General features: G+C 45.7%; 1 protein-coding gene across 4 annotated transcripts in view; it reads left to right on the top strand.

The window, feature by feature from the left end:
- Positions 1-13,653, top strand: part of gbf1 (golgi brefeldin A resistant guanine nucleotide exchange factor 1) — a 79,390-nt gene that overhangs the window by 59,768 nt on the left and 5,969 nt on the right. For 3 of the 4 annotated variants that reach the window (XM_060073441.1, XM_060073444.1, XM_060073443.1), the window contains 14 exons: positions 247-483; positions 1,206-1,299; positions 1,850-2,026; positions 2,416-2,480; positions 2,645-2,768; positions 3,321-3,392; positions 3,643-3,737; positions 4,321-4,474; positions 5,972-6,197; positions 6,527-6,687; positions 7,010-7,286; positions 10,181-10,398; positions 12,070-12,217; positions 13,334-13,464. In XM_060073441.1, the coding sequence (XP_059929424.1) occupies positions 247-483; positions 1,206-1,299; positions 1,850-2,026; positions 2,416-2,480; positions 2,645-2,768; positions 3,321-3,392; positions 3,643-3,737; positions 4,321-4,474; positions 5,972-6,197; positions 6,527-6,687; positions 7,010-7,286; positions 10,181-10,398; positions 12,070-12,217; positions 13,334-13,464 (2,179 nt within the window). The remainder of the gene's footprint in view (positions 1-246; positions 484-1,205; positions 1,300-1,849; positions 2,027-2,415; positions 2,481-2,644; positions 2,769-3,320; positions 3,393-3,642; positions 3,738-4,320; positions 4,475-5,971; positions 6,198-6,526; positions 6,688-7,009; positions 7,287-10,180; positions 10,399-12,069; positions 12,218-13,333; positions 13,465-13,653) is intronic. The other variant, XM_060073442.1, reaches the window with a different exon arrangement.

The following is a 13,653-nucleotide window of genomic DNA, read 5'->3' as shown; positions in this document are numbered from 1 at the left end:
CCTAGTGCTGCTCTGCACTCGCTCTAGTTGTGTTTTTTTTCCAACTCGCTGGTGCAGCACCAAAGCCTTCTCTTTTAGCTGCTCCAATTTTGATTGTATGTTGGTTGTGGATGTACACATACACACAAACACACATCGTTCTTCTCAGCCTCACTTACAAGTTGCTTTGAACCAAAGCGTTGCACTGGGCCACCGCCTGGCACTGTTTCACGGTTCACCCTTCTCTCTCCCCCCCCCCACCACCAGGACGGACGAGATTGTGATGCCAGACGAGCAGTCGGGCCTGGTGAAGGAGAACTATGTGTGGAGCGTGCTGCTCCACCGGGGGGCCACGTCCGAGGGTCTCTTCCTCTCGCTGCCCCCGGGGAGCTACGACCACGACCTGTTCTCCATGACCTGGGGGCCCACCATCGCCGCCCTCTCCTACGTGTTCGACAAGAGCCTGGACGACACCATCATCCAGAAGGCCATCGCCGGCTTCAGGTACCCAACTCGACTGGATGTAGCTGACGCAGGGCCGGCTGACGTGTGCTGGATAACTGATCATGGATTCTCCAGTCGGACCGTACAGACCAATATCTTTCAATATGTGTCAAACTCTGTCACAAATATCATACCATATTATACAATTGTTCCAGCTCTATTTGTCATTGAACACATTGTTTCCAGTACAATGACAGTTAACATAATTTCTAGTGAGTTAGAGATGTAGTTTGTGTATATACATTTGTGGTATCAAGCGGAAAGGACTTGGCAGAAATGTGATGTGATATGGTCATAAGTGTTTTATGACCTGGGTCCTCTTCCACAAAGGGGATGTTCTGCTATATTGCACCGCCATGTTTCTAGAGTGCAACGGTCGGACGTGCTGGCATTTTTTTTTTATCATTATTGCTGTCAAACCTGTAAACTATTGATTTACAGACTATGTAACTAAACTATCTAACTTGTAAGTTCTGACCTATAGTTTTACTTACTTAACAACATAATAAAATCCCTAGCCAATGCTGTCATAGACGATGAGAACATCTTTTCAGGCCAGTACAGGCCACCATAGCTTCTCCTATGTCGTTGGAAAGAGAGAGGCAAGTGGGGGTATTAAGTTGTTTGCAATCTGCAACCTCACCGCTCTAGATGCCACTAAATATCACACACTGCACCTTTAGAAAGTTTTAATCATTTCCCTTGTCTGTGTTGTCTCGTAGGAAATGTGCGATGATCTCTGCTCACTATGGCTTCAGCGACGTGTTTGACAACCTGATCATCTCCCTCTGCAAGTTCACCACTCTGAGCAGCGAGGTGAGAGGGACCAACACGTCCACCTGAACTGACGTTCCACATCCATGGAATGGAAGGGTCATGGCACTGAGGGAAAGGGTTGTACAGGAGAAGGGCTGGAGGTTGTCCCGCTGATGAGGGAGAGCTAGGTTCCCAATACGGAATCTAATAAATACAAATATATATACTTCATTGTGCAACAAAGATACTTATTATTAGATGGTTATAATGTGTGATAGATGCCATGAGGTGGCCTCAATATGATCTTAAACCTTGTAATGTTAATCCCATGCTCTACCAGTTGAGTAACACAGGACTACCAACATATTCATATAATGGTAACTATTCATAACGACACAGTAGTAGAGGGCATCAGATTTAACAGTTGGCATGTCAAAAGGTTCTGAATTCAAACCCCAATGTCCACAGTCTAACTGAGGCATCTTTGAAAGAAACCCCATCACCCCTACCTGATCCTTAGGAAGATGTATTTGTATTCCCTGTAAAGCACTTTGGGTAAAATTACAAAATAGTAAATGGCATTAACGTTGTGTGTTTGTCATTACCCTAGTCGGTGGAGAACCTTCCAACAGTGTTTGGCAGCAACGGTAAGGCCCAGCTTGCCGCCAAGACGGTGTTCCACCTGGCCCATCGCCACGGCGACATCTTGCGGGAGGGCTGGAAGAACATCATGGACTCCATGCTGCAGCTCTTCAGGGCGGAGCTCCTGCCCAAGGCCATGGTGGAGGTGGGGATGCTAGCACTTGCTCTGTTGTTAGCATGATGGGGGTGTTGATGCTACCGTTAGCTCTTTTGTTAGCATGCAGGAGGGTGGGAAAGCAGCATTAGCTGTGTGAGCATAATGGAGGTGGAGGACAGCAGTGCTAGCTTGGTTGTTAGCATGGTGGATGACGCTAGCGCTCTGTTGATCTCATTAGCCATGCTAACAACAGAGGTTACCCCCATTACCGTACTCTGTCTGCAAAATAGCATACTTATATAGTTGTTTCTGTTGGAGCCATGGTTGTCATTTTTTTGTGTTGTAGAATTGATCTCTCTGACTGAAAGGGGGTTTATGTGTGTTAGACTGCCACCTGCTGGTCAGTTCTGAACTGCATGGTGTATTTTGACCCTCAGGTTGAGGACTTTGTGGAGCCAAATGGAAAGATTTCCCTTCAGAGAGTAGAAACGCCTTCAAACCGGTAAATAATACGATACTTATGCAACCCTATATATATTTTGTTGTAAACAAAAAAATATATGATTTCTAATGAGAGACAAAAACAGAAGGACAGCAGAAAGCTGAAGGACAAAAAACTAGTGCTCTTGTTCAGTGCATCATGGTCTTCTCCCCTCTCCACCTCAGCGGTGAGTCGGCCGTGTTGAGCTTCGTGAACTGGCTCACGCTGAGCGGAGCCGAGCAGTCCGGACACAGGGGTCCCTCCACCGAGAACCAGGAGGCCAAGCAGGCCGCCATCCTCTGCATCAAGGTATGGGGTGGGAGAGGCTCGCACCCAGCGGCTGGCTGTGTTGTTTACGCTGGCTTTGTTTCCTATCCGCTAAACAAAACGGACACGAAACTGCCTGAAACCCTGTGCCAGGATAACATGGCAAATATTGGATGATGATCTGCTCACCTAGGTATCTTAAATCATGCTTTTTTTAGGGTAAATAATTGCATTTGGGGGTACTACTAGAATAGGGTTACATGCCTGTATGTGAAACATACCGCTTACTATTCTCACACTGTTCATTTCGGCATAACCAATTTCAGCATCTTTCAAAAACGTTCGGTTCTGTATCATGTCGCTTTAAGGCACCCCTCCCGAGGAGCCTGGTCTGCTCTGTTGCAATTGGTCAAACGCTTTGCCTGTATGTCGGCAAATCCACCCCCCCGAGAAGTTGTAAACATTGCGTGTAGCCGGGAGGTGCGACTTCTGCACAGTCTGCCAGTCACACTTCTGTGAGTTTCCTGTGTGCATGTAAACTCACTGAATGTTTCTTTCCGTTCTGTAAGGTGTCTCATCTCTTTTTTCCCACAGCAATGCGACCCAGAGAAACTGATGACGGAGAGTAAATTCCTCCAAGTGGAGTCTCTGCAGGAACTGATGAAGGTACTGTCGCATGTTCCTCGTTCAAGGTGCCCCCTATTTCAGTGTTTTCTTCCTCTAGGGATGCTGACAGTGCATAGGCGCTGAATTGGCAGATGTAAAACGGAAGCACAACTGTGACCGGCCCAACTTAAAACCATTAGGTCTTTTTATAAGCACAAGATCGAGATACATTGGTCCTGTGAGTGACGGAAACGCAGAAAAACGCCTTGCAGGTGAAGGCTGTTTAACCCGAACCCTCGTCCCTGCCCAGGCACTGATATCTGTGACTCCTGACGAGGAGACGTATGACGAGGAGGACGCGGCCTTCTGTCTGGAGATGCTGCTCCGCATCGTCATGGAGAACAGGTGAGTCACGATTGGTCGACACGTTTCAACATTCTAGTCCTTCTGAGGTCTTCTTGAAAGGTAACCAGGGACAATATATATGCATCTTGAACTTCTGATGTTTAATGCAATAACCAACTATTCTTAAAAATATGTATCTAAATCTATAATCTATCTCTTTTTGGAAAAAGACACTCGACAGCAATAGATCATTCATATTACTTTCTAACTATTTAATGATTAGTTTCTGTTCGATTTTTTTTATTTTACTATGACATGCTTGATGTATTCAGATGGGTCAATAATTAGCAGGTGGTCGGTTATGAGGGTTTCCTCAATGAGGACTGTAGTTGAGACTATGGACCTTTGTGATTGTACGAAGTACCTGGGACTTGTTCAAAATCAACAGCTCAGGTTTTAGAGGCAACCATTTTCCAGTTCAAAGTCAACACTTTGGCAGCGAGACATCTCTGTAACAATGCCAACAACCACAACCTGTGACTCATTCTCACACACTCTTTGATTCCTCCTTGTTCCCTCTCCCTCCCCCCGCTCTCACTTTTCCTCTCCCTCTCTCTCTCCCCCCTGCCCTCCCCCTCACCAGGGACCGTGTGGCGTGCGTATGGCAGACCGTGCGTGAGCACCTGTGCCACCTGTGTGTGCACGCCACCGAGAGCTGCTTCCTGGTGGAGCGGGCCGTCGTAGGCCTGCTGCGCCTGGCCATCCGCCTGCTGCGGCGCGACGACATCAGCTCCCAGGTACGCCAACGCGCGCCCAACGCGTACCCCTACAACACCTCCTGAGACCGACACACATCGGGGAGCTTCTAGACATCACCCGGGGAGCAAACAATGCAACAACAAAAACGATGAGCTGATGGATTCAGCACTCAATCTATGTAGCCAAATGGAGGAATAACGCTCTTTGGCTGAGACTGTAACGCCTGAGACTGTGACGCCTGAGACTGTGACGCCGTAGACTGTGACGCCGTACGTAGACTGTGACGCCGTACGTAGACTGTAACGCCGTAGACAGACTGTAACGCAATAGACTAACGCCGTAGACTAACTCCTGAGAATGTAACCCCGTAGACTGTTACTCCTGATACTAACTCCTGAGACTCTAACTCCTGATTGTGCTGGAGTCGCAGTATATGGAGATGTCTTCCATGCGCTCGTTTTGACTCGAGCTAGGCGTGTAACAGTTTTTTTTGGTTAAAAGCCCGACTTCTTAAGTCGGGTTATACACCAACATCCTACATCGTACACCATACATCGTAGCGCACTAATGTCCTTGCTATATGTGTAATAATGTAGTGTCGGGAAAAGGTCTTTCTCCTCAATCTACGATTCGGGCATAGCAACGGTGTTATGCAACATCCTGCAATGCTGGCTGATTACCCCACTTCTGTTGTCCTTTGGTAGCTCCTAAGAACCAAGCACGCTATCCTAATAGATCTGTTGTTTAACTTACCAAACACAACTCCCGGCCCCGGCCATCTCCTTTGAAGATAACACGGCAAAGTAAGCGTTTATTATGATAGAAAATAAATTGCGTAACGTTTCAAAACAAAGTCCTGTCTGCGAGAGTTATCGTATCTGGTAGTTTGAGGAGGCGGGTCCGAAGGGGGTGATTATGTAAGGCGGCAGGGCGGGGGTTATCTATTGTTGACCTTAAGTTGGAATGGAACAGAGGGCCGTGATAGGATCTCATGGTCGGCGTGGCGCCGTGTGTTCCCGCCCCCACCATGTGTTCCCTCCATATCCTTTCTCTCCCCTCCCTCTGATTGGGAGCCTGAACTCCAACTGAACCCGGCCAAGATGGAGTCATATTCAGGGAATATTCCCCGAATGGATTCTCGTCATTAAAAGATGATTGCAGGTCCGGAATGACTTTGACAGTTCGGATACAAGTAGCAATCACACACATGCTAAAACATTCTCAGCTCAAATGAAATGCTTTCAACGATTTGTATCACCCCTCGCTTTACAATATGCAATATCGTAATGTGGTTGACGGGATGCAGTATCTTGATCGGGGAGGGATTGAACCATCCCAGTACAGGAACTGATGCGATCCTCTCCTTCTCCTCATTCCTTCTCCTCGTTTCTTAAACGCGTTGAATGACAACCTAACGTCTCTAACATTTAGTACAATGTCCCCCTGAACAGGTAAAACGCAATATTCAGGGTCCGATTTCTGTGTCTGTCAGGATTGACCGAAAGTTGCATGTCCTCCCCCTCTCTGGCGCTCAGGTGCTGCTGTCCCTGCGTCTCCTGCTGATGATGAAGCCCAACGTCCTTGCCAGGGTGAGCCGCGAGGTGGCCTATGGCCTCCACGAGCTGCTCAAGACCAATGCGGCCAACATCCACTGCACAGAGGACTGGTACACCCTGTTCTCCCTGCTGGAGTGCATCGGGGCTGGGGTCAGACCCCCCGCGTCCTTCCGCCTGGCCTCCATCAGCTCTGACCACGACACCGGTAACACTGCTGCTGCTCCGGCTAGGCTTTGATTGGTTGTAGTTTCGTCCCTTTTCCTTGTTTTCCTTAATTGTCTTTTTTTCTTTCTCTCACTTGCTTGAACTTAAAAGTTTTCCACTTGTCTTTTTTGTATCCATCTTTTCTTTTGTTTCTTTTTCTCTGTAATCTTTCTTACTTTTTCTTCTTCTTTTCCAACTTTCCCCCTTTTTGTCAATTCCTTTACATTTTCTGACTTATTTCCTCTTTATCTCCTCCTCTCTTTGTGTCTTGTTTGAAGTGATACTTCAGTTCTAATCAGAGTGCTGCTGTTTGTCCCCACCTCTGCACAGGCGCCCTGTCCGATAGCGAGCTGTCGTCCCACCAGCCCAGCGAGGTGAACCGGGACCGGGGCTACACCTCAGACTCTGAGGTGTACACCGACCACGGCCGGGCCCGCATGCCGCGCTCCATCACCGACGTAGACGTGGCCAGCAGCAGCGGCTGGCTGGTGGTGAGTGAAAGTCAATCAGTCGGTTTCCCTTCAGCAGTGGTGTAAATGTATGTAAATCAGTGTAAATGTAACAGCTTAATCAGATACAAGACATTTACACAGTGACCCAATACCACATTTTATATATTTCGGTACGTTTTTCTATGCATTGTGGTATATTTTTCTATATTATGCTGGATTCTATTTAATGATGATTGATATTTGAAGTGTAATGGATTAAAAAAAATTATTATTTAACATATTATTACCAAATATAAAGGTCCTTTGTGTCTGAAAGGTGTGTATAAACACTCCACTCTCCCCTCGGCCTATCCGCTCGCAGGTTGGTAGGGACGACCTGGAGCTGGCGACCACCAAGGCAGGCTCCTCTACCCTGATCCCCCCCAAAGTGTCAACCACCGCCCCCCTGCACAGCCCCCTGGTGAACCAGTACAGCCTGACCCTGGGCCAGGACCTGGGCCAGCACGACACCAAGTCCCTCATCAAGTGCGTGGAGACGCTGTCCTTCATCGTGCGCGACGCCGCCCACGTCACCCCCGACAACTTTGAGCTGTGCGTCAAGGCCATCCGCGTGTTCGTGGAGGCCAGCCTCAACGGAGGTGAGATTGACCAGGAGGAGGAGGTGGGAGGGTGTGGGTTTGATGTTCCTTCATGGCTGCAGCTTCCTGACCATGTTTAAGACGGGATTATAACTAGGTTGAATAATATTTGTTATGCTATTTAATGTTTGGCTCTTTCCAAGTCATAGAGGGACATACATAAGTCCTTAATGACACGTCCCCTAAATCACTTTGTTGTTCCTTAATGGGGCGTAATAATAGGAAAAAAATCTAGACTAGGTTATGTAGTCATAGTAATAATAGTAATAAATAGGTGATGACTAGGATACTTGAAACAAAATATCATGTATAAATATTACATATACATGTGTATAAATATTACATATGAATATCTTATGAATATAACATATAACTCTATATCTATATATATCTGTGCTCAACTTACGCCCTACAATTCCGAGAACCTTGCGACCAGCCAATAAATCTGTTGGTCTCATCCGGTAAACTACAGAAAAGCCCTAAGCTGTAACAACCTTACCTCCTCTGATGAACATTCCTCCTGGATATGCGCGGTATGGTTGCACATCGATATCCATATCCCACCTCCCATTATCGCCGGGTTTTCAACCTTTTAAAGCCAGCGTGTCTAATGCGCCCCCACCAGAAGACACTGGCAGTCCTCCAGCCCCTGGCTCGTAAGCCTCGTGGAGAACAAAGCGGACACATCTCGGTCCACCTCTCCCACTACTTCCACTACTACTTATTTTCAGAATGTAGTCCATGAGTTCACCGTCGACTTTTGAATCACAAAGGGACTGTAGTCTACTCCGTGGCGTGAAGACATTAAGAGGTGTCTACCGCTCTAAATAAATAAATAAGATGGTCGTCAAAGCAAATGCGCTAGCAACCGCGGGAAGCCCCGCTCAACACCCCTGGGAACGACCTTGACATTAGGCGCCGCATTGACCTTGGGTCCCGGGAGTCGGCGCTGAACTATTCCTACGGTGGCCTGTGGGTAATTAATAGCTCACTTCAAAGCGGACCTCCGGATCTTCCGATGCTCCTTGGGTTCTGGCAGGCCGCGCCGAGCCCATGCCAACACGCTTCAGTCATGGACCTCTGGGGGCCTCCTCCAATCACAAGCCCAGCCTCCCTTTTTAATTTAAAATGGCAGAGGCACATTTTAAACGACACGACAAGACCGCCTCCTCATCTGTCTCTATGTCTCTCTCTGGCTCTCTCTTTGTGTGTGTGTGCGTGTGCGTGTGTTGTCCTTCCAGTCTGTCCTCTATCTCACTTTCCATGATGTCCACATGTTCTGGAAAATATTTCAGCCATCTTTCAGATATGAAAACAATACTTGATATATATATATATCACAAACGACACTGGTTCTCGATACTGATGGATTTATTACAGCTCCTTTTCATCTCACCGTCCACAATCATCCACTGCAATATCCACCGTCGAACTACACAGTATGACAATGTTAAAATGGACACGTTCACGTACTGTAAAAGGTAAAGGTAAAAAAATTGCATTTATGTGCATTGCTGCACATAAACATAAGGGAATGAGGTTTCTTCCGCAAATACACCCGGTTCAAAATGCCCAAAAGTTAAAACATCTTATAAACTCCTCCGCTCAACTAAGTTACTTCTTGAATGAAAACACGGGGAATCTGAGAATAATGTCCGCACACATGCTTTGGCTGTTAAACCTGAATTAGCTGTTCCACCTTAAAGTGTGCATGTGCCACGGAAATTTAACTTTAGTTCCTACCTAATGTTGCAAACTTGATATTCATTAAAAACGAATTGAATGCATAAATATAAACAAAAACATGTTAAATAATGACAGAAATAATGTTTATGGTAGTTGGATAAATAAATAAATATTTTTTTTTTAGTTTTTTTTTTTTATAATAGGAGTCAATCACAAAGCAGACGCCGGGCCAACCATCTTTATCTCATAAACCTGGCATACAATAAGATAACAATTACCCAATAATGATAAAATAATGTCCACTATAGCTCTATAGGCGCTCTTTGGGTCAAAGGTCTCTCCTCGGCTCTCAAATCCCTGTCCTCTCTCTCCCTACGACCTTCTCCCCTCCTCCCATGTCTCAGCCTCCCCCCTCCCCAACCATGCCTCTCCCATCCTTCATCCGTCCTCTGTTCATTCATCCCCCCGTGCGCCGCCTCTGATCTTTACAGTAAGACAGGATTAAACTCAGCGGAGAATGGCAGTACGACACTTTTTGGCTTTACGCAGACTACTCCCGCTATTCAGGCCTTATACCCCCCCCAGCACTAGATACAAGCTGTCAACACAGCCTTACACATCACACACATGTACGCACACGTGTGCGTTACGACACGCTCAGACATGAAGCGCGGGGCCCGTGGAAGCCTCGAGCTAAGCGTCGTGCTAAGCTCAGCGTAGCGCTGATGGAAAGGCTGGATGGAAACAGGCTCTGCTTTTTGGGAGTCCTTGTGTTGTCGAATCTTCTGTTCCAAAACGGCTCTAAGTGGGAAGAGCCCCACAGCATGATGGGACATGTGTGTGGGTTTGCTTTATTTAAGAGGGATGGTTTATCTTTCAACACTTTACCGTGTCACTTCTTACATTGCGGCCTATTCGTTTTTTGTGAACGATTATTTGAACAGATACAGACATTCTTTCAGTTTGTTTAGTTTACATTTACATTAAGACATAAGCAGGCACTTTTATCCACCGGGACTTAGAAGCTAGGCTCGGAACAATCAAAAGCCAGTGTTTTACTGCTGCCATTGTCTTTCAGCCTCAGATGACATTGCTGAACCCTCCCTTTGTTCATTCATTCAGCCCGTTTCCTGGGGGGGAGTTTACTAGTAGGCATCTATTAACATGGTACTTTGTAGTATTAATCTCGTGTCTTTGTCCGCAACCAGGCTACCGTAGCCACGACAAGAAGAAGAAGTACGACTCGTCTAAATCTCGCCTGAGGAAGAAGATGGGCGGTCGAGAGAAAGATGGCGGGTCCGGCAACGGGCGGAAGGGCACGAACAGGGGGGGTGGCCATCGGCCCTCGCGTTCCCATAGCGACGAGGAAGAGGACGACAGCGTGCCCGCCAGCTACCACACGGTGTCTTTACAGGTTAGTCAGGATGTAAGTACCACGGCCCTCCTTACCCTCCTATATCTTATCTCCTATATCCTAACAAGTATTCATATATTTATTTTAAAAATATATATATATATACTTGTGCTATATATTCACTTTATTCTTCTGTCTGGGACTCGCAGTTTTCCCAAAAGATGACCTTCACTTTTTGATTTAAAAGGGAGAATCTGCGTGTGTTTTTTAAAAAAACGAATATCATCTTTATTTCCAGCAATATTACAGAACAAAAATCAGAGAATCACAGCATCAGACCAATAAAGAACCCATATACGGACCAATGACCTCAATGGTCTAGGTTTCTGCGATTTTTCAAGTCAAGATTGTTGTTGCAGAACGCAATTTCTTCAAATCACTTAGATGAAGCAGTACTCTTAAATTAGTGCAGTGTTCCCCTTTAGGTTAAGTGCATGTGAGTGCTCTTCATTGAATCCGATACATTTGAAAAAGGTTTGGTTTGAAATTGATTTTAGAGATTTTACTTCAGGTGATCTTTTGGGAAACCTGTGCCCTACTCAGATATTAAGGCAAAGAGTGCCATTTTAAAAGCTTCTACAATCATGCCCTGCTATTAGTTGGAAGAACGTTGGCACCTTGAACTGATTCTAGCCAGTCGTAAACATTGATTGGGCTGACCTCTGACCATTGATTGTGCTCGTGTTTGGTTCCCCTTTGACTTTGTCATTTATTGAGCGCAGAGGCCTGGTTTGAATGGTGTGCTGAACGCTTTGTGTGGTACATGCTCGTTGGTGTGTGTGTTTGTGTGGGCACAAGTCTGGATGACATGACATTTCTGTTATGACATCCTCCCTTCAGACTCGCACGCAAAAAAAAGACACACCTGCTATTTCATGTGCGTTTCTATGGCGATGAAGTGATTTGGCTTTTAGGCAGGGGAGACATCAAAAAGAAAGGCAATTTTCTGGGATTACCACGGCAACTATGTCACTTCCGTAACCTGGGGCTCATCATGACTCACGTGGGATATTACTGGAAGACGGCTCAATTGCTTACTGTACTAACACCTTCTTACTCGGTGGTTATGGTCTCTGATTAACAACTCATTCATTGAGGGCTGTAAATATGCTCAAACTGTCATATGTGCATGAAGATTTGAAAGAGTGTTTTTGTTCATTTGTTATGTTTATTTTTTTACTATTTCCATGGCATACATTCCCAGAGAACATGGCTCTTACATAAATAAGAGAATCATAAGAAGTTTAATGTTTATTCTGTTGCTATTGGTTTTCAATAGTATTGATTCAGATGTGCCACCCCTCTTACATATGATCCTCTCGTAGTGTAAGAAGACTGTAGCATTCACTCAAACTATGAGATAACTTCATAATCTCTAGACTTGGATTCATGAATATGCGACTATTATTGATTACTTTGCCATTGGTTCAATGGCTTCGGTTTGGACACGGTTTGAATGTACAACCCCACGTTTATGTGACCCTCTAGTATTATACACTTTCTACATATTATTAAAAAATAACTTCTCCTCTACTATAAACCCTGGAAATGTTCCCCGCCGTCCCTCAGCTCTGAGGGGGGTCAGCCTCCCCGTGTCCCCCCTGGACCAGCTGGTCCCTACAGGGTCAGAACAGGCCTGAGGATCCCCCAGTCTTACAGGGGGCTGTGGTCTTTATCTTGCAGCTTCTGGACCTAATGCACACACTGCACACCAGAGCAGCCAGCATCTACAGCTCCTGGGCGGAGGAACAGTACCACCTAGAGGGCACCAAGAAGATAGCAGCCGACTCTCGGACCCTCTGGACCGGATGCTGGTGTCCTCTGCTGCAAGGTCTGGATATGAGGACCTCATAGTATTCATATTATATATGTAATTCATATAAGAATAGGATTTATAGACACATACTGCAAGGGCTGGATATGAGGACCTCATAGTATTCATATTATATATGTCATTCATATTAGAATAGGATTTATAGACACATACTGCAAGGGCTGGATATGAGGACCTCATAGTATTCATATTATATATATATGTATTTCATCTAAGAATACATTTGATTTATATACACATGCTGCAAGGGCTGGATATAAGTACTTCATAGAATATATGATATATAAGTACTTAATATTGAATACATATTATTTATATATACATGCTGCAAGCCCTAGATATTAGATAGTACTTTATATATCATATTTTTGTACTTATTATATGAATACATATTCATACAATCATGCTTGAGGTCTGGATATTGGTACTTCCTTTAATATGTAGTATAACACATTAGTACTTAATATATGAATACATATTATTTATATATACCTGTAGTTGTTGTTATTAGCTAGTTCTTAATTAAACGACCGATCTTCAGGACATTTCGATTTTACGCTTTGCAATGTATTATATGATATGTGAAAGGAAGTTATGCAAATAACAATAAAGAATAAAAGAGGGTTTTGGTCCGGTAAACTTCCTATATTGAAATCTAGTTCTGCTGGCTGGAGGAGCTGTATCGGACAGGTGGATCTGTGTGAGGCGCTGTGAGCGATCATTTCACTACCATGTTCATACATTTGTGTTGGTCCTCTGACCAGCACCCCATCTAGTCACGCTTCAGCATCACAATCTATGAACCCATTTGCATAGGTGTAAATCTCCCCCATATTTGTTTGGGATGCAAACGAGTTCATACGACTCACACCTCGCCCGTGGTCCCACCAAGGGCACAGCGGCGGCTCATATTGTAAAAGCTCCCAACATTCAGATTAAATATTTAAATAATGAAAATACCTGGCGGGGGAATATGCGTGAGTCAGTAAGGCCGTGTAAGATGCGAAAGCTGCCAACGCGTTTCTCATAGGATGTTGAGATCATAAGGCTGTCTCATTTATTCCTAGGTATTGGTCATGGTTGATAACTCCTCCTCCTCCCTCCTTTTGGCAGGTATCGCCTGGCTGTGCTGTGACACGCGGCGGCAGGTGCGCATGCAGGCGCTCACCTACCTGCAGAGGGCGCTGCTGGTGCACGACCTGCAGACGCTGGACGCCACCGAGTGGGAGTCCTGCTTCAACAAGGTGCTCGTCCTCTTTCTCTTCGTCCGAGTGTGGTGGTCGTAGGGTGAAAGGTTGTGACTCCCAAGCAGAAAGATTCTGGGTTTGAACTTCAATGTCTAACGACTACCTGTCTTGGCGTCCTCATGTCTAACCGCCATCCTGCTCCTTCATTCATCTCTGTACCTGTGTCTTAAATGCCTTGGTTGGATG

The sequence above is a fragment of the Gadus macrocephalus genome, chromosome 15 (genome assembly GCF_031168955.1).
Source record: "Gadus macrocephalus chromosome 15, ASM3116895v1".
NCBI lineage: Eukaryota > Metazoa > Chordata > Actinopteri > Gadiformes > Gadidae > Gadus > Gadus macrocephalus.
The sequence above is the reverse complement of the archived record's forward strand: the minus strand, read 5'-3'. Positions and strand labels throughout refer to the sequence as shown.